The following is a 23,067-nucleotide window of genomic DNA, read 5'->3' as shown; positions in this document are numbered from 1 at the left end:
ATTACTTTGCCCAAATTATAATTATTTTTTCCCCAAACGGTCTCAAATGTCTAACAGAATGAAAGAAAAAGCAGTTCAACATTGATTTTAATGAACATTTTAATGTTATGAAGAACAGAACATTATGAATACAATGGAAACAAAGTTTTATCAATAAAAAAAAATTTAAACACAAAGTGGGGAGGTAATAACTTGATACCTATATTATAGTATTTATTTTTAAAAATATTCCCAGCTTGAGGGTGAAACAATTAATTTTGCATTCCAAACTCTAGAATCATGATTTTCATGTGATCTTAATGCAGAATTACAGCAGGAAAACAAAAACACTTTAATTAATTTCCTTTATTTGCCATTAAATCAATAAAATCTTTGACTGCTACAGGTCTCCTTTAATAATATATATTTAACTCCTCTCTATTGGAACCATATTGCTAATGCCATATTATATACACTCAAAACCAAAACAAAACAAATACTGTATAAAATATCTAAAAGCCAACATTGTTGAATTCTAACATTTATATTTAACATAAGGTTTTTAATGAATTTTTACCTTTTCAAGTTTTTGAAAAGACACACACACAAAAAAATAAAAATAAATATTTTTCTCCTTTGACTGTTCCTGGCTGATAAATGGTGCCTACAGGGGTAAACACGGAAGGAGCCTCATCAAATTAACCACTGCAAATTGTAAATAATGGCTGCTAAAAACAAACAAAAACTCTGGAGGTTTTATTTCTTTCTTTTAAAGGAAACCATAGAGCAGTCCTGAAAAAAATATTTTTCCTAGTTCTGCAAAGGATAATTATAGCAGAAGATATGGGAAAAGTCCCATAGCTATCACCAATTGCTTAAAGAGGTTTCATTACAATAAAAATTTGGATAGTATAATAGTAATAGCAGTGTTGCTGGAACATTAGCAAAAGTATATACATTCCAGTTACCTTTGATTTAGCCATAATCACATATGTATGCCTTTTTTGGACAAAAATATATATTTTTATAAAAAACTGATCATCCAACTTTAATGATTTCATTTATGGACTCAAGAGTGGTAGTAAAAGGAACAGACCCAATTATGACAAGGTGATTCAGGGACAGAAAAATCAAGTTCCTCAGGAAAAGAAAAGTATAAAATTAGAGATTCAAACACATTTATTCAGCCTTATTCCAGACTTCCCACAAATCATGTTAAAATGGGCTCTTCGATTTATAAAGGCTTTCAAGGTCTCACTACCCCCACCTGTGGTATCTTCTCACTGGGAAAAATGATTTTGACGGCCTCATCTGAAGTGCCCCTGCCTGGCCATCTGAAATACTAGATACTTCACTTTTATAAAACAGCCTTTTTTGGTTCTTTAAGTAGGTTTATTTTAATTAATTGATAAAAGAAAGGGGAGTTGATTAGCATTTTCCATCCCAACATCACCTATCTTCACTGCTAAAAATCCTTCATTCAATCTGCTCCTTTACAATCTCTCATTTGCTAAAGTTGGCAAAATTTGCAAAGGCATCTTGCTTGGGTTGCACAGTTCCAGAAGCCATGGCTAAGTTGGGCATGCCCATTCCCATTGTGCCTGTCAGGCCCATCCCAGCAGCTGGCATCCCTATGTTCATGTTCATGCCCATCATGCTCTGGTTCATCATTGGAGTATTTCCAAGAGGGGCCATTCCCATGGTGCCAGTCATAACACCGGGCATGCTCATTGGCATGTGTCCCCCCATCAAAGGGTTAGTTTGGGGCCGGACAGGAAGTATGTTTGATGGAGAACTGAGGTTCACAGCTCCAAAACTTTGGGTCATCACATTCATAGGTTGTTGCATATCTACCAGAAGCAAAGAGATAAAAGAACTTTACATTAGATTCATCAAGCAGAATGGGGCGCCTGCGTGGCTCAGTTGGTTAAGTGTCTGACTTCGGCTCAGGTCATGATCTCACAGTTCGTGGGTTAGAGCCTCATGTCGGGCTCTGTGCTGACAGCTAGCTCAGAGGCTAGAGCCTAGACTCTGTTTCGGATGGTCTCTCTCTCTCTGACCCTCCTCTGCTCACGCTGCCCCTCTCTCTCTCAGAATAAAACATTAAAAAAAAAAAAAAAGATTCATCAAGCAGAAGAATACAGCAATCTTTCTGACCATCAACACTTGTAACCCCTAATGAAATTCCTTTTTTAAAAATGTTTTATTTATTTCTGAGAGAGAGAGAGGCAGCATGAGCAGGGGAGGGTCAGAGAGAGGGGGAGATACAGAATCTGAAGCAGGGTCCAGGCTCTGAGCTAGCTGTTAGCACAGAGCCCAATGCAGGGGCTCAGACTCACAAACCATGAGATCATGACCCGAGCCAAAGTCAGACGCTTAACCAACTGAGCCACCCAGGGTGATTTTACAAGATAAGTCAATTAACTTGGCTCTATTTGCTCTAGAAAAATACTTTGTGGCTTTAACACTGGTTTCCCAAAGATGCAGAAACAGTTAAGAGTGGGCTGGGGGAAAACACAAGGCACTTTAAAATCATTCTGACAAAATATACTGTTGACTCCAACCTGATGTAAAAATTCGTCAGGAGCTATTGTGTATCAAAAGCCTTAAAAAAGTTTATACCCTTTAACTCATTCTATCTTTAGAACATTACATTAAGGAAGAAAAACCTAAGTACAAAGATTTATATAAAATCATGGAGTTATTTATAATAGTAAAAAGCTAGAAACAACGGAAATAACCAACAATAAAGAAATTGTACACTGGTATGATGCATAACTATAAATATCTAATATGTTTTCCTAAAAACATTAAATACAGGAAAAATAATTTAATGCTGAATGACAACTGCAAGAAACAAAACAATATACACAAAGTGATTACGAGTATTAAACATATGGTTAGAAAAGATAGAAATAAATATGAATTAATGGCGATTACCCCTGGATTATGAAGTTGGGATGATTTTTTGTTTCCTGGCCATATTTACTTATATTTAAAACATTTTCTACAAAAAATATTTTTATTTTAGTAATCAGACTCCCAAAACTCACCATAAGACACACATAATGTTGTTACCATGGCAAGAGCAGAACACAAAGTAATTCAAATGTGCCAGGATGTACATTAATCAAGTACTATAGGAAAAAAATCCTAAGTGATACACAGTTTGCCTTTAGTACAATCTGTGTCATGTATTTTTTTATTTCATGACTTACACTAGTCCTGGCATAAGGGTAAAGACTGCAAGCACACAAAGAAGCAAGCTGTCTCAGGGTAACTTACTTTGCTGTTGAATCATTGTATTGAGCGATGGCTGCTGGGGTTTGGAAGGCTGCATACCAGGTAGTAAGTTGTCTAGGCTGATGTTCACACTGGGATCAGACCAAGTAGAGGGCAGGGTTTTGCTGACTGACTTCTGGACCATATCTGTATTCTGATTATAGAGAGGATTAGGCTTCTGCAGCACTGTGCTAACATTTTGCAAAGGCTGGAAAATAGAAAAATGCTCTAAAGATTAAACATTTGCTCAATAAAGGATATCAAATGGTAATTTAATCACAATAGTTCCAGATATACACTAGACTTTGTAATAAACTTTTGAAACCAAAAAGAACCACAAATGTTCTAGGCTAAATTCTTCAAAGTGAATCACTAGCTTCCCCAAAATGTCCCTGAATCCCAAATCATGTTTGGGGTGAAAAACAACAACAACATATTTATAGGAACAATTACCCTCCCATCAGCCAAAGTCTAGAAGCCACCACCCAGGGCGATTATGAACTTCAGGTTAGTACAGCTTTAAGGAAATATACAAGTGGAAATTTATTCTTAGAAGATGAAATTCAGGATATGATTTCTCGTGTTATAAAAGCAAAACCATCAAAGCGGCAAATTATATTGCATAAATCCTGACCAACAGTTTCCTGCTCCATGTACACTTCTACCGCCTAAAGGGAGCAACTTGATCTATGTGGACCAGTTCAGGAGAAAGGAGAAATTCAGGAGAAAGAAGCAGGGATGCCTTGTAGTTACTAAGGATAACTATGAAAAGGAGAGACAAAGGAAAATGAAAAAAAATAGGAAAAATAATTTAAAAGGTACCAATGCAAAGAATTACAACAGTTGCAATTAAGACTGAAAAGTAGACTGGCCTTACATTTATATCACATGAAAGAATCTCAAAGAATTATGGCTTGGGCTTATTTGGTGGTGCAACGTTCAATTTAATGGTATTGGTGAGCCCTTCATGTCCTTGTTCTTAATATTAGGTCCAGCTTGTTATATACAACAGTCCCCTTTCTGCTGCTTTTTTCTCTTCCTCCATCCTAACACCCGAAAGAGAAGAATCTACACATTAAAATGAGTAATTAGCATCATAAAAAATATTCTAAATTGCTCGAATCAAAAATATCAAGCTCCTGGTGCAACTCAGGCACATATATTCTAACCCTGTGTTTGTCTGAATTCTAAGTTAGTACTAGGTAATTTAGATTTAACTGTAAAAAAATTAATTAAAAAGTTCCCATTTAGTGGTTTTCCTTTATGAAAATGAACACTGAAAGAATGAAAGTTGAAAGAAATATTATATAATGTAGAGCAAGCCCAAAATAGAGAAGAGCATTTGTCATTTTAAGAATGACCTCCTATATTAGTAATGATTGCCTACAGCCAGTGAGTGACACTTCTTTAAGGATCAGAAGTTTTAAAATTTAAGGATCAGAAGTTTTAAAATCTGAGTGAATACGGGCCACGGGTGAACCAATAGCTCTTCTTCTTCTTAAAAACAGTTTTTTTTTAAACCTTTATATTAAATACCAAATTGTTTATTAATTCAATACATTTTTATCCAGTGTCTCCTCTGTGCAAGGCATCATGCTTGGCTTTGCATGGCCTACAAGATGGGGGAGATGGCTTTGCCCACTAGAACCCAAAGGACTATACCAGGGGGAAAAAAGGTAAGGTAAATGCAATGTGCAAAAACATCTATGTATGGCTTATTTTTTTGTTTCATGTTAGTTTATCATTACATCAGTTATGGAATCTCAAAGATTAGGAATCTGCAAGGGATGCAGACAACTTACCTGTGATCTTGACATGGGCAGCCCCAGGCCTACAGTATTAGTGCTCATCATGGAGAAATTCATACTCTGGGAAGATGTCATGGTTGCCTGGGACGAGCCCATGAGATCAAACAGGTCTGAAGAATTTGAGGCAGCTGCAGGTGGGCCTAAAGCTGGTTGTGAGCCACCGGCCAGTTCTACAGCTGGCTGCGAGGCACTGCCGAAGAGCTCACCACTGGAGGCAACAGGGCCTGATGGGGCTTGGTTGAAGGCACTCCAGTCACCAAAGTCTCCGTTCCCACTTGTCGCTGTAACCGAGAAAGAAAGGACAACAGGGGTAAAAAATTTTCTGAAATGCCCAGAACAAATATAACAGTCTACGAACTGAAACAAATTAGAGCTGATCTGTGTCCACCCAAATTAACATCTGCAGGTACCATCTCCATCTGGATGTTCTTCTTTCCCATGAATATTCCACAAATGTTAACAAGGTGGCAAAGGAAAAAAAATCCACATGTAAAGGAATATCCACCTCTTAGCATGTCTGGGGTGATATGCAGAAATTACAATCAAAACTTTCTTCAACCTGAGTTTGCAGATTAAATATGCTGCCAGCTCAACAAACATGAAAAGCAAGAAGAAAACTTACCTGGTAAAACTTTTTCTGGGGAGATCAAGAATCCTCATGTGAAGAGACAATCAAATCAGTGAATTCAACTCATTTCACCCATTCATTATTTGGAAAAGTTCAAAGAGAAATCAAACTATGACTTATATGGTCTCATGTAAATAAAAACCCAAATTCATAACATTAAATTTATTTAAAAAATGAAAAAGAAAAGCATGGAGAAAATCACTCAGTAAAATTAAGGGTAGGGTTAGTAAATTTCTGCAAGAAGCTCTCACCCTTTTGGCCATGCTTCCACTGACAACATAAGGGCGATAGATAGCCATGGTATAACCTTAGCACAGTACTTGCTTCAAATGGGATCTATCTATCTATCTATCTATCATCTACCTACTCATCTAATCTAATCTATCTCTCCATTTATTTAAAAATTTTAAAAGTTTATTTATTTATTTTGAGATAGAGCAAGCTGGGGAGGGGCAGACAGAGCATCCCAAGTGGGCTTCATGCTATACAGTGGAGTCTGATGTGGGGCTCAAACTCACCAACCGTGAGATCATGACCTGAGTCAACACTAAGAGTCTGATGCTTAACCAGCTGAGCCATCTAGGCGCCGCTAAATTTATTTATTTAAATAAAGCAGGGTATGGTCTTAAAAGGGGAACTCAATGTTAATATTTAAAAAAAAAAGGAAAAGAAACCTCAATACTACAAAGATAATTATAACAAGATTTAATGCATTCAATAATGTAAAAAAGTGTTAATAGGGTAATTAATGGATGGGCTACAATGCTTAACAGCATGGATTTTGTACCTTACTACCTGAGTGACCTTGAGGAAGCTACATGACCCTCTCTGTGTCTCACTTTTTAAAAAATCTAAGTTGTAAAGATTAAATAATTTAATACAGGGTAAGTGCCATTTTTACAGTTTGTTATGGTTACTACGGATTAATTGTGAAAACACAGAAGAGGACCAAAGTTACCACACTCTCTTTTGTTTAGATATGCCAGAAAAAAGTATAAGTCATGCTTCTATAAATTCTCCAATACATATACTATGTGGAACACAATAAATATAAAGGCAACTGATACCTAAAAAAATGTTCTTTTAAAGTATGCATGATTCTAAGTAAATAAGCCTTTCCTTAAGAAACGGACAAATAGATAAATAAGAATTAATGGAAGTTGAAAAAGTAAAGGTGAAGAGTTACACATAAACTGTCATCTGAAAGAGAACAGTATACATATTTCCAAGTTAAAAACACTGTCACTCTGTACTCCATGTTCACTTACAACTTGGAAATACATTTTATCTAGCCTAAAACGTAACCAGCCACTACAACACTGTGTTTCATTATGCTAAATATCTAAAGAGAATGATAACATTGTCTTTAAAATGATTTTCTTCTATTACCATATTAAAATGTAAGCCCCTTCAAAAGATAAGAACTCACTTAGAAAATCCACACTCTACCAAGAATTTAATATAAGAACTGGGCTAATATTCTTTTTTTACTATAAAACATGTCTTTGATCTTCTTTACAAAAGAGACTGACTTAAGAGTTTTACAATTAGTTCTATATATTAAACAATTTAAACTAATTTAAGAAAGACTGTTGGATAAAGGTACTTTATGCTGATTTTCTATTTGCTTGATCTATAAAACAGAGTAAGAATGGAAACTGGGGCAAAATGTGTTGCCCCATCTGAAAACTTTATCTGAGATGATTAATCATAGGAGGAAGAGATTTCTAGTGGGGCATATATTGTTCAGAAATGATTAATCATTGTTGCAACAATTTCAGCCCCTTGCGTAATGGTGATCAGGTTATATTAATCACATGCATACAGATGAAGAGATGTATCACTTAGCAACATTAACATATTCGAATTATTTGCATAGTAGGCAACTTTATATACATAAAAACTTTGAGAATTATACAGGCAGTCTGTAAAATTAGGGCAATGTTTATCTTCCACTTGACTTGCCTAAAGTAAGGTATTAACCCTTAAAGGGTATAACCATGCTTCTGAAATGAAGTTAATTACTCCACAATTCTGACTTCTGGGAAATACTCAGAATTTACACAAGTAGGCTATCAAAATAATCCCAGATAATTAAAAACCTATGCATCTTTCTTCCTAAATCCTCACAAATCTCAGACATTAGTAAATATAAATTAAAAAAAATTTTTTAATGTTTTATTTATTTCTGAGAGAGAGAGAGAGACAGCGTGAACAGGGGAGAGTCAGAGAGAGAGGGAGACACAGAATCCGTAACAGGCTCCAGGCTCTGAGCTGTCAGCACAGAGGCCGATGCAGGGCTCGAACCCACGAACCATGAGATCATGACCTGAGCCGAAGTTGGACACTCAACCAACTGAGCCACTTAGGCACCCCTAGTAAATATAAATTTTAATTGCATTAATCTAATGGCTAACTCTACCTGAAATGAGGAAGACTAATTCAGCTAAATTACACCTTTTCTCCCTGCTTCACTTTATGTTTAAAATTTATAACTAAATTTTCATATTCTCTCTCAAACTTTAGACTGACAAGATTTTATTTAAAAAAACCCTATAGCCAACTCTTTTACAACTTAAAGAAGAAAGGTTACTTAATGAACTTAGTCCCTCTTCTATATACTTTTATAGACATTACTCTATTCTTATAAAGACCATGTCAAGTGATGTTCCTGATTGTAAAGCTGGAGGTCAGAAGCTTTCCCAAAGTCAAAGAGCTACCACAGTATATGGCAGGGGCAGTAAGGTAAAAATATTAATAAAGAAAGGGGGGGGGAGGAGACAAGTGCTTCATCTCAATCCCTGATGTTTAATTACTTTTAAATATTGTTAGTTGTAAGTATACAACACAAAGATTTGATATCTGAATATACTGCAAAATGATCACTACAAAGTCTAGGGCATTTTAAAAATTTCTAATCTAACATGAAGAGAAGTTCTGCCTGAGGCTCAATTGCTCACTATTTCAGGATGTGTCAAAATGAAGTTTAGCTATTTTTTTACAGAAATCCTCTTAATATATTTAAATCACAAATAAATTTTATTAAGATAGTCTGCCTAATCCCATCCTTGGGCTCATATCATATAAGCTAACCATAAACCATAATACTCATCCTGCTAAACTGAGATTATTTACATTTATCTACACTCCCCACCCACACTGCCTCCCCACTTCAGAGCTAAACAAGAGTCACTTCTGAATAAGGGCAATTTTATTAGGTGTGCCTGCCTGAGGAGTCTGCAACCACATCAACTCATTTGACACATTTGAGACACTGACCAAGTAAAATACTTTTGTGAATAAATTCTTTAGGATTTAAAAATATTATAAATACTATAAGGAGTAAAATACCAAAAGGAAGCTGATTTGGTGGAGAAGGGAGTTATTTGGTTTTGATAACCTTTTCACTGCCCCTAGATTTCTGGTCAAACTGTATCATACCTTGGGAAGGGAAATTGCCTGATGCAGGAGCTGAGCCAAAATCAGCAAATCCTCCAAATAAATCAGCTGATCCTCCTAGAAATTAAGCATGAAGAAAAGTTAAGCTGATAAAACCACAGAACCACTAACAGCAATTTCAGGAAGCCATTTTAGCCCCACACTTAAAAATCTCCCAGTATCAGAGGCTCCAGACCCATTAGAAAATCCAGTTTGTTATCTAGGCTTTCATGTCACCATGTTCCTTTTAAGCTACCAGAACTCTTACATTCCTCAGTTCTTTATCTTGTAAATAATTGACACTACATTTGTGGTTAAAGTTATCCCTTACTTGCATTGCCTGAACACAGTGTGAACCTGTGGTTTACCCAATTATGCTCTTTATAAGAATCTTCAGCGGATGCTAAAACCTGGGTAAAGTGCTGCTAGGGAATAAGATACAAAATTGCTAACCATCACCCCACAGACTACTTAGTAAATACAAAGGAATGAAGCTACTTTTATAATGAACAAATTGGATGGACATCACCCTAAACAACTGATTAAATTTAATGCCACTAATAATCAGACAAAATAGTATTCATGGGCCTTCTAATGCAAAGGAACTGAAAAGGAGATCATCACCCATGTTAAGAATTCCTGCCAAAAATATTTAACCTGAATGTAATCATAAGGAATGAATCAAATTACAAAGTGAGTGACATTTTGCAAAACAACTCTCAAGATTCTTCAGAAAATGTCAACATCATAAAAGACAAAAAAGGCTGGGATTGCTACAGATTAGGAGTCTAAGAAAACATGACAAGGACATGAAATGCATGATCCCTGATTGGATTATGGTTCTTTAAAAACTGTGCTATCCTCAAATGACATAATTGAGACATCAGAGAAATTTGAATATGGTCTGTGTACTAGACAATACTGTTTAAATGTTAAATTTCCCAAGTATGATAACTGTATTGTAATTATTATAAAGAAGAATGTCCCTGTTGTAAGAAGATAAATGCTGAGGTATCCTGGGGGCAGAATGCTGTGGTATTCCAATTTTCTCTCATATGGTACACAATAAACAATGGCATGCAGCAAATGAATAACAGAAAAGATCTAGAAAGAGGTAAAGAAAATGTGGGAAATTTTCTGTAGGCTTGAAATTTTTTTATATAAAAAGGGAAAAATTGAGACTGATTTGCATAAAAATCAGCCTTAATAGCTATATAGGAAGAAAAATTAATGCAATGATTTTGATGGTTACTCCATGAACAACAAATACTTGCATTTTTAATATACGAAAAAATAATAGCTCTTTGCTACTTCTAGACTGGTGTTTTTAAAGAGGTGAGATCCAAAGGCTGCAAATCAATCTCTGTGTGCATAACATTACATCCTCAGACAAATTTTTATCTGTAAATACTGTGTGGTTAAGAATATTTACTTTCACCTATAATTTGAAGAGTAATATTACACTCAATCTTAATATTCCATTTCTGTCCAATTCATTTATTAATGGAACAGCAATAGTCAAAGGATTTAAAACGTTAAGTACCCGTCTTTATTTTTCTTTGTCCTTAAAGATTTCACCTCTTAAGAGTCACAACCTTAGAAGTTTAGAGCGGCAGCTCAATTATGGTGCTTTTAGTGTTATGTGAACATTATATAGGTTACATCACAGCTGCTTAGCCTGCAGTGCTTAGAAACTAGCCAGGTGGGACTGGAACATCTGGGCTGCACTCAAATACTACCAGGGACAGCTTCCAACATCTGGTGCCATTTCTGAATTGTCTTATCGCTGCAAGACATTCTGCCCCATCTGCTACACTCAACTGGGTTAATTAAACTAGAACCATCTCCCCTTCCTAACAAATGGCCAGCAGTAATAAAAGGAACAAACCAGTTTCTGATACATGTGTACTTGGTATTTCTTTTTAATGGACATTTACTGTAGGCAACTATCAGCAGGCATAACAAATTTCTCATTTCTTAACCTCATCACAGACGCACATATTCACATATATCCTTACTCACCATGAACTAACCCCTACCAAGGCCAAGGTTCTCCACTCTTACCAACACTACAGCCCATCTGGCTACTTTTGCTTTATCCAAAGGATACTAATAAAGTGATTTTTCTCTTCTTTGAAGATACAATACATTGTAATAAAATGTGGGGAGGGGCATAAAAAATCCATGAGCTTTATTTTTAAACTATATAAAAAAGCACATATATTAATAAAAGCCAGCAAGGAAATGAATGTTGCAAGCGGCTGCTGCTTTATATTAATAAATTTGTCTTCTGTATTGTTCCTTCATGTTAAAAATATTGATCAAAGCATACTGTTAGGTAACAGAATGACAGTTAATCATTTATGGTAACATTAAGGCATTTGAAAACTGGAGATTATTTTAATTTGCTTCATCCGGCAGTGAATAAACATCAATATGTAATTTATTATGGTAAGAAAGTTAGGGATTTTCAAATCTTTTCCAGTCTGGACTACAAAGAAAATGCACGATGCGGAAAAAGGCATATGAATACTACAGGACCATAACTTCAGACTGGGTAGATGTTTTATTTTTGTCATATTCTAATTTAATATTTGAGATAATTACCTACTTTGGTTATTCCACGGTCCTACATTCTAACATCTAAACTGAAATTATACTGTTCTTACAACATATCTATAGCAAATATTCTACCTCTTCATACTACAGGGAGTCTGATTTCAACATAACCAATTTATGAACACTGCAAGTAAAGAATGGAAACACACATAAGTCACTTTTCTTGAGAAGAACTTAAGTTTCCTCTAATGTTTTGAAGTGCCACAAATTATGGTTCTACGTAGGTTTTACACAATGTGATCTTCAACTCTGAAAATTATCTCAACAATTCAAAATCTCTTTCTTTTAGGAAAAGTTTCTCTCTCCTAGGGGAACTGTCCTTACCTATATGTATGATGTTATTCATATCAATACCTTAAATTCAACACAAATTTTCTATACTGAAGCTTCCCAGATAACTTCTATCTAAGGGAATTTAAATAAAAGAGTGTACCAAAAATTGCTGCATGTGGAAGATTGCTAAATTTCACAAGAGCTATCCTTCAAGATTCCCACATGAGAGCTGTCATTATAAATGAACCATTTCCATCTGCCTTTTCAGGACAGCAAGGAGGTTATTTACAATCACCAGCTGGGAACACGTATTTTCCAAAGCAATACTGCGAACAGGAAAAATATAGCTGAATTAGACAGTGCTTAAGCTACAAATGGAAATTTTCCTCAACAAAGAATTTAATCTAGATTACATTATAAAAAACAAACTTCTGCAAGAAGAATTCTAGGTAAGTACAAAATTAAAAGGACAAAATGCAAAAAATTATAAATGTATGACAAAGCTTAATATATATCTGTAAAAATCTTAGTTTAAATATAAAACAGTAAGGATAAACACTCCCACTCAAAGAAATGGACAAAGGAATATGAATACACAGGTTACAATTAGCCTATAAAAACATGGAAAGTTTTCAAACTCAGTTACCAAATGCAAAATTAAATTAAATGCTATTTTCTCCTTACCAAACTGGATGGTTCTGAAAGAAACTATTCCACTACTACAATAAAGAAAACTTTGGAACACCCCCAAAACCTAATACTCCCAAAATAAGAAACTGACCAGTTAAATAAATTACAGTATATCCATACAATATTACGACATAAGGCAGTTAAAAATCTGTAAAAGAATACCAACGATCATAGGGAAATGGTCATGAGATTTCAGGTGAAATGCAGTTTACAGAGGAAAAAAAAAAACCCTTATCAAAAGCCTGAAAAAGATGTGTCACATAATAAATGCTTAAAGAAATAACACTGACTGCCTATACAGAAAGTGTATTTTAAAAAAGTATTCACATGGGGCGCCTGGGTGGCTTAGTCGGTTAAGCGTCCGACTTTCGCTTAGGTCATGATCTCGCAGTTCGTGGGTTCGAGCCCCGCGTCGGGCTCTGTGCTGCCAGCTCAGAGCCTGGAGCCTGTTTCAGAGTCTGTGACTCCCTCTCTCTCTGACCCTCCCCTGCTCACGCTGTCTCTCTCTCTCTTCTAGAAATAAATAAAACATTAAAAACAAATTTAAAAAAGTATTCACCCAAATTATTAACAGTTTATGCATCCAAGTCATGGCACATCACTTGTTTTCCCTCAAATTTCTAAAATGATCATGCATTACTTTTAGTTACTGAAGAGAATGTTAAAAATTTTTATTTTCAGTAAACTTGGCTTAAACTACAGACGACTCTCATGGAAATTCTAATACATGTGAATATCCTCAACTAACTTTTGTAATTACTGGGTACAAGGCAACAGGGTCAAATACAAATGTAATAAAAATTTTCAATTTGATATACTTCAATCTTAAAAAAATTTTAATTTTAAACTGAAAAAAAAGATTCAAAACACATTGCAAGTCATGTAATGTCTTTCTATTTGTACTGACTGTGGTGTATTTACTCTTCAATCTCATTTATTAACTTACAGAATAGTACGTTAATTGAGACCTAAATTCCTTAATTAGAAAGGGACAAAGGAGACAATGTGGACTTTTAAAGAAGCGAGATATACTAAAAAATGAAACGGGATGTATCTGGCATTCTAGTTCTAATTGGCTTATTTTCTAAATACTTTGAATTATTCATTTTTTAAAATGTTTACTTAGAAATGTACTATATGTAAAAGCTACCAAAATATCCTTTGAGTACATTTTTTAAAAAAGAACATCACCATAGTGGGATATTTATCAAGATAGTTTCAAATAAATCTTGGTGAATGGGTTTCACATGTATATTTTAAAACTTGGTAGATATTCTACAATGATTTTACCACACATGCTTCTGAAGATGTTAACAAAAAGGATATAGTAACACATAAAAAACAAAGAGAACCTGAGCATATTCTCAGAGGAGATATTTATCTGGTGAGAGGTACAGATGCTGCTGTATCTGCTTAGGTTTATAGTTCATGCCCATATTACTTGCATGACGGTAATACTCTTAAGTATCGGCACATCTGGTAAATGACATCCAAATGGCATACCAAAATAGCAATGCTAATATCGTGGATTCTTAGACTTTTTCATATGTAGGTACTAAAGATTTAATATCCAATTTTTTTTCACTGCTGAATTCAATTTAAAATACATTACTAAAGGGGCACCTGGGTGGTTCAGCGCCCAATTCTTGATATAAGCTCAGGTCATAATCTCACATTCATGAGACTGAGCCCCGCGTCGGGCCCTGTGCAGATGGTGCAGAGCCTACTTGGGATTCTCTTTCTCCTTCTCTCTCTGTGCCTCCCCCATTTGCATGTGCACATGTGCAAGCTCTCTCTCTCAAAATAAATAAACTTAAAAACAAAACAAAAATAAATTACTGAAGCATTTAAATAGAGATTTGGAGTAACAAAATTTGCTGACTGGAGAGGAGTCTACAAACTGGTTAAACATACAGTTTCGAACAGAAGATAACTTTATTATTAAAAAAAATTTTTTTTTAATGTTTTTATTTTTGAGACAGAGAGTACAAGCTGGGGAGGGGCAGACAGAGAGGGAGACACAGAATCTGAAGCAGGCTCCAGGCTCTGAGTTGTCAGCACAGAGCCCATGCGGGGCTTGAACTCACAAACTGTGAGATCATGACCTGAGCTGAAGACAGGCACTTAACCGACTGAGCCACCTATGTGCCCCAACAGAAGGTAACTTTAAAAAATAATTCTGATGTCAACCAACAGTCAGCTTGCTTTTAGAGAATACTATGATAAAACAAACATTTAAGGCAAGAAGCTGTCCAGATTTCATTCAGATTTTGTCTCAATTACTGCATTAATATTAATCGCTACCTCTATTTAATTAGTCAATCTATTGTTTGCACTGGAGAAGAAAAACCACTCAACAGTTTCTTGCCAAGCAAAGGAAGCATGTTGGTATTTAATAATTCTCTCTGTTCAAAGCAATCTTGGTATCACAGAGGAAAAAAGTTACATCACTCATCTGACCTTCCTGGTTAATTTTTCTCTGATTGCTCCATTAAAACTTTCCACAAATGCATGAAAGGGGCTCCTTAATATTTCATGCCAGGGAGTCCAAAATAGTTGATATTCTGTGACACTATCTGAATTATGACTACATACTAACAATTAATACTACACTTAAAATTTTAAACATACAAAAAGACAGCACATAAATTGTTAAATAATGTAGTTCTTTTCAACTTTTGGCATGACAGTTCAATAGAGTTTACAAGACAATTTTAGGAAGAGTCAGAATTATAGAAAAAAGGGAACAGGAACTGAAAAGGCTCAGAAATTTGGTTGAACCAGCTGCCCCATGAAGTTCTCTCTTGGTCCAAGAATTTTATGATAATGGACAAGGAGGAGGAGGTAATAACAGAAGACTTTCTATTAATTACATGTACTTAACTATCAATGAAAAGTAATTTCCATCACAGACCTCCACTCAAACACTAATAACGTAAATTTCAAAACAATTCAGTTTTGAAAAATCACCACACATACACATGTCAAAAACAATAGATTTACTTTGCACATTGCTTACACACCAATCTTGCCAGCTACATTCCAATGTGAAATAAACTTTAAACAGATTGGGAAAGATGGTCTTTAAACAAAAGTTGTATTTCTTAAGCTGTTTTGACTTACAACATAGGACTTTATTAAAACTATATAATCATTAAAGCAACCTAAAATATCAATTTTCTTGAAAACAATATATAGGGAATTACTCAAAATCTGGCATTTACTAACTGAAAAAATCACTAATCCTATCTCTAAGAAAATCTTAGTAAAAAAAAGTATTCTTTTGCTACAGCTCCCTTAACATATGTCAGGTAGGTAGTTAATCTACTTTCATAGAATGCCCCTTCCCTCCAAAGCTCTCAGCAAGCTTATCACTAGGTAACTATGTGTGACTCTTTGATTAATGACTACTTCCTCCACCTGACCTTCCAATGAGGGCAAGAACTTTGTTTCACTAAACATTATACCTCAAGCACACAGACCAATGTCTGGTTCAATAAATACTTGTTGCATAATTGAATGAAAAGTTGAAATGAACTACCATAGCTGATGTTGAGAGCCAGAATTAAGATAAAAGAGAGTAAAATGGGCAGAGCACAGTACATTTCACTTAAGGAGAAGCAAAGGACCCCAAATACTCAGCACTAAGAAATTAAGGAGACATATGTTACTGAATTATTGGTCAAATATTTAAGCATACTTCTCTATTGTAGGCAAATGGACAATTTACCCCCAAATAATGCTCAGGGCCCACTAATCTCACATTAAAAATAAATCCATTGCAGAATTTATTTTTCATTCTATCATTTATATGGCATTTTGAAAAATTATTCTGAAAGCGGGATTACTAAGAAGAAAAAAGCCAACGTGGAAGCTTACCTGTTGACTGGCTTGTGCCATCAAACAGATCAACAAGGTCACCAGATGACTTGCTGCTAGGCACTGAAGTCTGAAAACACATACAGAACTTACTAAGCTTAGAAAACAAATTTACACTATTTATCCTTAATCTGCTGTACTCATCTCTAATTCTGTAACACCTATAATATCTTAATAAAGGTACATTTAGTTTTCTGAAGAAAGAGAAGTGACCTTGAATCCTTATGAAGAGATAGTTATTTTTAAGTAATTCTATCCTCAGCGCCATAAAATCTCTAACCTCCACACAGTTTTCCCTAACTCATTTTTCTTACTGTATTTCACTATGGAAAACATACCTTTCAGACCGCACCGAAATCTTAAATGCTATATATCAGAATCATTTAAGAAGCATTAAAAAATACTTATGGTCCAGCCCATCATAGCATATTGAGTCATAACTGGCCAGGGTAGGATCTTGGCTCATATAGTCTGACAAAGCTCCCTTGAAAATTCCAAGGCATAAGAAGGTCTGAGATCCACTATCTTAGAGACCAAAATCCTACCAAGCTCTAAAATTCTATGATTTTATGATTCTATAATTCTTTGATTACTGTTTTGTACACCATACGAGTCATTCTATGTTATTTAATATACCTTCACATCTAATTGCTTCACATTTAGTTCCCAAACTAAAATGTGCGGCTGGAGTTTATAATACTATTTTTCTTTTCTCCATAGTCCTAAGCACCATGATGCATATGTCCTGTGTGTTCAATACATATATGATAAATTAGAACAGAACTGCCAGGCAATAGGGAAACACTGTAAGTTCCTAGGCATGTTAATTTGAGCCCTGAAGATGAAAATACTATATGCTGGTTCAAAAAGGTTCTGAGATTAAAAGAGATCCAAGCAGCTGACTAACTTTCCAAAAAGTCTGGCCTTCTGGACATTCTTTTGTATTTAAAAAAAAAAATCACAAAGCTTACACTATTAATACAAAATATTTCTGGCAAAGTGACATGTATTTAGGGTATACTACAAACTGATATTTAAAATCCTTTAAGATGCAAAAGTCTTAATTTATCATTTAAAAAGTTACACAGTTTGGATGATTTTCCCCACGCAGGCTCACATGAATTTTCCTTGTAATAGCCGTTATGTATTCGGGTTTTAATTATGATGACCTACCACATCCTGAATATAGCCATCAGTAAGCTCACTATATCCACAGTAGGGGAAAGGACCACAAAGGACTAAAAGGGCCATTTCCCCTCTTTAACTACAACTAAAGTTGAGTTTTAATACTGAGATTTTCATCGAAACTAAAAAGATGGGTGAAATTATACAAAGAAGAAATTTGACAAAAGCTGAGTTGACTACAATTTGCAGGATACATTAGAAAAATGTCTTCTCTAGCTTTTAGCTACTTCTGATGCAAAGCCAGGTAAACACTAGCGAGGAGAGATGGACAAAACACTAGCTTGTAGCGAGGTATCTAGTAAGCAGATTTCATTTTCTGACTGAATAAAAAATAAATGAAAAGGTAGAAGAAGGCAGTGCTTCTCCTAATCAGCCAAATAAGCCTCCCTTTATAGGCAATGACTCTATATTAAATGGGACTATTTCCTCTATATATCTACTTGGGCCTCTTTTGTCATTTCTTACAACTTCTAAATATTCCCGTTTCCTTAGTGAATCTTACTGTGTTTGGCAACCAGTGATGTTCTTAGAAAGGAACAAATGCACTATATTCTGATTGACTACCCTTCCCAAACAAACCAAAAGTGTCATTTCTACTTTCACAGAACTTGCACAGATAATCATTCAGCAACTGGACAGGTTTTTTCCCCAAAGAGATATCTTCTTATTGACTCTGAGCAATACAGGCCAAATGATCTATAATTAATATGACTGCCTACAAATGCCCAACCCCACTAATGCGGTAATTCTAAAAGTAATTTATAAGAATAAAACTGTGTTCAGTGTGCACACTCATGCCATTCCCACCTTCAGTGAAGACTGAGGTGTATGAGTTGAAGTATTCTGATCTGGACTTGCTTTGTCCCCTGTGTAATGTGCTGCTGCTCCAAGATCAATGGTTTTGGAAGGATTTGCTGTGCGTTTGTGTCTGGTTGTGGTGGTCTCTGTGGCTTGTGTGATATGGATATGCTTTGTCGTCACAGTCTCCTCTTCATCTTTGAATTCACCTTTGGGAGATCTGCCTCTTCTTGCTTTCTTTTCCTCATCACTGTCGCTAAAAGACATTAAAAATGAAGCAAAATAATAAGACTAGGGATTATTTTAAAATGGAGCCCTCAGTGATTTGAGCTAAAGAATTTCAAATACAGTAACTCCAAAATTCCATACTTTGACTATTTGACAGGGATCAACAGAATGTTACCTAAGCTATTTGAATAATGGTACGTGTGTGTTGGGGAGGGGAAAGGGGAGCCCGCTCAATTCCGTAAGTAAGTCTAAAACACTGCTACAGAAACATATTTACATAAATGCATACAAATAAAAAAAGTCTGAAATTATTTAAGTGTTTATGTATTACAGATTTAAAGCTTAATTAAAAAATAAAATGGCAGGATTATTATCATAACAGAATCAACTGATGAGACCCTGAGAGCTTAAGCATCTGCATTTGACAACCATTTTCTTGAAATGGATTGTGTGCAAACTACAGTCCCATTTAAATAACAATTCTGTCACTGACTCTTAAATACTAATACATAATAAATTGTTACAATTTCAATTAATACCTTTTCAACCAGTATCCTTACTATATTCAAATGATTACATTCTTATCTGTAAATGCAAAAAATATATAAGGTATTACACTGTACAACAGTGCTCTATTTAATATAGCATGAGGAAATACTTTTACGGGACTATGAAAACTGCATTAGAGAAAACAAGTATATTTAAAATGTTTTGAAACAATTTTTTTAGGCATACTCACAATGATTTCTTTTTCTATTTTAATAGGGCAAAAGAAAAATACACAGTAAGAAAAAAACGGTATTTTCATATGCCATGAATTAAAAACATCAACACTAATCTATTCTTCAGTAATAAAGCAATTGGGTTTTTTCCTTGGTGCAAGCAGGACAGAAAGGAATCACCTGAAATATGTTCCATTATCTACATTACTTAATTTTAGAGGAGATGGTTTAATTTAGAAATATTCTGAAATAACACTTAAAATTCTCCTTAAAACCATACTGATTTAACCCACACAAATCAAAAGCAATTACTACTTAAGTATAAACCAATTTGGAACCTGTAAAATCAAGGATCAAGAACAGCTTCTCACAAAGAGTACAAGCATTAACTGTATTTTTACCTATAAGCATTTTAAGGAATCTACATGTTCTGATTAAGTGTTCAAAAGCCCCTGCCCCTTATTAATTTCTCTCAGCAACAAATGACCTAAAGATTCCCACTAAAATTTCTTACCTTTCTGGATGTCCAATTTGACTTCAGCGGAAGGTATACATTAAAAATATAAAACTGACTAGCACCCAATGAAATGGAAACTTAATATCTGATCAGTGTTCAAGAATTCCTGAATTTAATAATGAACCAATAAGTCTGACATTCTGGCAACATGCCAGAGAGGTCACATGCAACTTTGTCTAAAAATCTACTCTTCCATCACAAATACTCAAACATGTAAAGTCCCTGGTGTGCTCCTCAGTTACTATGATAAATATTACGGTATATTTTTACTCTTTTAAACCCAAATACTCTATATTAAAGATTTAGGGACTCTAGCAGATCCTGTCTTAGATGCAACATTAAAAAAAAAAAAATCAAGGGAGAAGAAAAAAAACAAAAAACAAAAAGACAAAGCAAACAAAGAAAAACTGAGAGTGGAAGGGCAAAGGAGAGAAAGTAACAGCACAAGAATGCACAGTCAGATCTCTAACCAGCATACCTGCCTAATCTCACCATCTCTTTAGGAAATAGCAACTGAATATATGGCCACTATGTTTTCTAAACCAAACTAAAAATGTATATACAGAGGCCATGAGAACGTTAATGAGAGAAAAAAGAATATTCACAGACTATTAGAATAGGCACAGTTTTCCAAATTTAATATTTATTATTATCATATACATATTCTTCAGTATAAAAGAGCTAGGAATGTAGTTGCAAAATAGATATACTTAAAGTACTAAAAGTAAATTCTGGCTCTTCAAGATCATATTCCAGAAACAGTCTTGAAAAAGACAGGCATTTCAGAGATTTAATAAACACACTGAAGACACTAAATTAATATTTCAAAATTATACTTTTATATTTACTTCTTTTTAATGACACCTAAATCTGAACTACTAAGATTTTTTTTTTAAGGAAAAAAAAAAGTGATGGTATTTAGTTATAGGTAATCACTTGAATGAATAGTTCCATCATGAACTATTACTTAAGGCCAAGTTCCATATAGTCTGATTAGGCCTCAGGTTTTACTTCTAAAAAATAAAGGTAAAATTCTTGACCTAGCCTATCTAACAGAAATACTGTAGGGCACAAATGAGAAAGAATTCTTAAAACTTGCTTTGCAAGTGAAGTGCTACATACATTACCCTTTTAACTTTGATAGAGTTTACAGCTATACTGGCAGGTAAGAACAAAAAGTGAATGTTGAAAAGTTGCAAATATTGTTCTACATAAAAATAAATACAAACACCCTGCTATCAGAAAATGTAGTTCAAAACATTTTAGCCTAAAAATTTGGATTTTTTTTCCTGTATATACTGGCATGGAATCCTAATAAAATGTCACAGTTATATTTCAAACACTTTAACTTTTGTTTAAACTTAATATAATAAGCTTCATTATCCCTCAGCAGTAACTTAGATGGCTGGGTCATCTAATGCCCAAATGCAAAATAAACTGTAAAACCTCATACTGGGGAAAAGAATTTCAATAAATAGCCTGAAAAAAAACATACAGAAAATGTGAACAACTTTAGAAATAAATAGACACAGACAACACAGAAAGTGTATCAATACTAATTACAAATGTTTGACCTAGCGTCTGAAAAACAGCTGCACAGCGCTGGCATCAGCAGCAAATGTACTAAAACTGAAAGAGTACAGAGAAGATTATCATGGCCTCTGTGCAGGAATGACATGCAAATTCACGAATCGTTCCGTTTTTTACACAGGGCATTTTTAGGGCAGTGAAAGTAGCCTGTATGGTTCAATAACAGTAGATATTATGCATTTCTCAACTACACACCACAGTGAACTCTAATGCAAACAACAGATTTTAGTTAATAATAGTATATCAACATTGGTTTTCAACTGTTAATAAATGTACCACACTAATACAAGATGTTAGTAATAAGAGAAACTGTGTTTGTGTGTCTGTGTGTGCACGTGTGTGTGCAATATGGGAGTTAGCACAGCAACCCTGCTACTTCATGTATACTTTTTCTGTGAACCTAAAAGTGCTCTAAAAAATAAAATCTTTTAAGAGAAAAAAAAAGCTAAACTTCAGATAAACAAAATCCCAGCTATATAAATTTAGGACCCTTTCCAAGAGACCCAGGAGACAAAGTGCTACTACCTGCATCTTTCTGGAGAGTCTTCTCTATCTTTCCTCCGGAATTTGCTGATGGTGTCATCAATTGTGCTTCCAATTTTATCACTCAGTTCACCTAATTTATCACTGAATGGAAAAGCACTCTTGTTTTTATCCCACTCTTCATCCCATTTTGATTTGGGTTCAGGATCATATCTTTCACCTATATAAAGCATTAAAAAGAAAGGCAACTCTAAGGACATTAAATTCAAAAGGTATCTATAGTCCTTATTTCTGAAGCTTTTCCTCATAATAAAATAGTTTTCAAAGGAAAACAGAAAGCTCCCACAGTGCTGAATCAACACAATTACAGCAAGGCACAGCATGTAGTGCCAGTCATTAAGTGGCAGGAATGCAGATTCAAAAGCTTTTGTTTATGAAAACTTACACAACCTTAATGCACAGCACAGCATATCAGGAAGTTCTTAAAACAGTAGAGAAAAACACAAAAACCAACACAGGCTATATAAGCCAAAGAGAAATGGATATCTTTTTGTTTTTACAAAAGTCACATAATACATTAGATTTCATTCCTGTCTCTTAATGGTTCTTCAATTATTAGAAAAAGTATTGGACACCAATAGTCTCTTAAAAAATACTAACTCTAAGAGACACCCCTCTGAATGCTACATATCCCAATATGCTGTAAATATGCTGAAAATAACTGTCAATCTTTAGTGTCAAACTAGAAAAATAACTCCATAGATTTCACGGCATGGGAAACCATCTTTTAATTACTGTAAAGAGAAAAGAATATTCTAAGTATCCAAGAGTACACAGAGGAGAATCATGAAATATGCTCAAGCAATTCAGAACAGCGATGATCTACTCAAACACCAAGTCCAAACATATGCTGGGACTGGTAAAACCTGGGAAGACTCTGTGTGAATT

General features: G+C 34.7%; 1 protein-coding gene and 1 non-coding gene across 3 annotated transcripts in view; one reads left to right on the top strand and one right to left on the bottom strand.

Moving 5' to 3' along the window:
- Positions 1–543: 543 nt before the first annotated feature.
- CLINT1 (clathrin interactor 1) overlaps positions 544–23,067 on the bottom strand; it is a 59,583-nt gene continuing 37,059 nt past the window's right edge. Inside the window, exons 6-12 of one of the 2 annotated variants that reach the window (XM_039249466.1) lie at positions 22,162–22,339; positions 18,589–18,835; positions 16,597–16,666; positions 9,139–9,213; positions 5,064–5,350; positions 3,265–3,469; positions 544–1,829 (exon numbers count right to left, since the gene is read on the bottom strand). In XM_039249466.1, coding sequence (XP_039105397.1) covers positions 1,483–1,829; positions 3,265–3,469; positions 5,064–5,350; positions 9,139–9,213; positions 16,597–16,666; positions 18,589–18,835; positions 22,162–22,339 — 1,409 coding nt within the window. In that variant the 3' untranslated portion in view covers positions 544–1,482. The remainder of the gene's footprint in view (positions 1,830–3,264; positions 3,470–5,063; positions 5,351–9,138; positions 9,214–16,596; positions 16,667–18,588; positions 18,836–22,161; positions 22,340–23,067) is intronic. The other variant, XM_039249467.1, reaches the window with a different exon arrangement.
- On the top strand, positions 21,650–21,752 carry LOC120243343. The gene has a single exon (XR_005531273.1). It is a non-coding gene; the product is annotated as a U6 spliceosomal RNA (small nuclear RNA).

Source organism: Hyaena hyaena, unplaced genomic scaffold (assembly GCF_003009895.1).
Source record: "Hyaena hyaena isolate Hyena2069 unplaced genomic scaffold, ASM300989v1 scaffold_336, whole genome shotgun sequence".
Lineage (NCBI taxonomy): Eukaryota > Metazoa > Chordata > Mammalia > Carnivora > Hyaenidae > Hyaena > Hyaena hyaena.
This window is presented reverse-complemented; position numbering and strand designations above follow the sequence as displayed.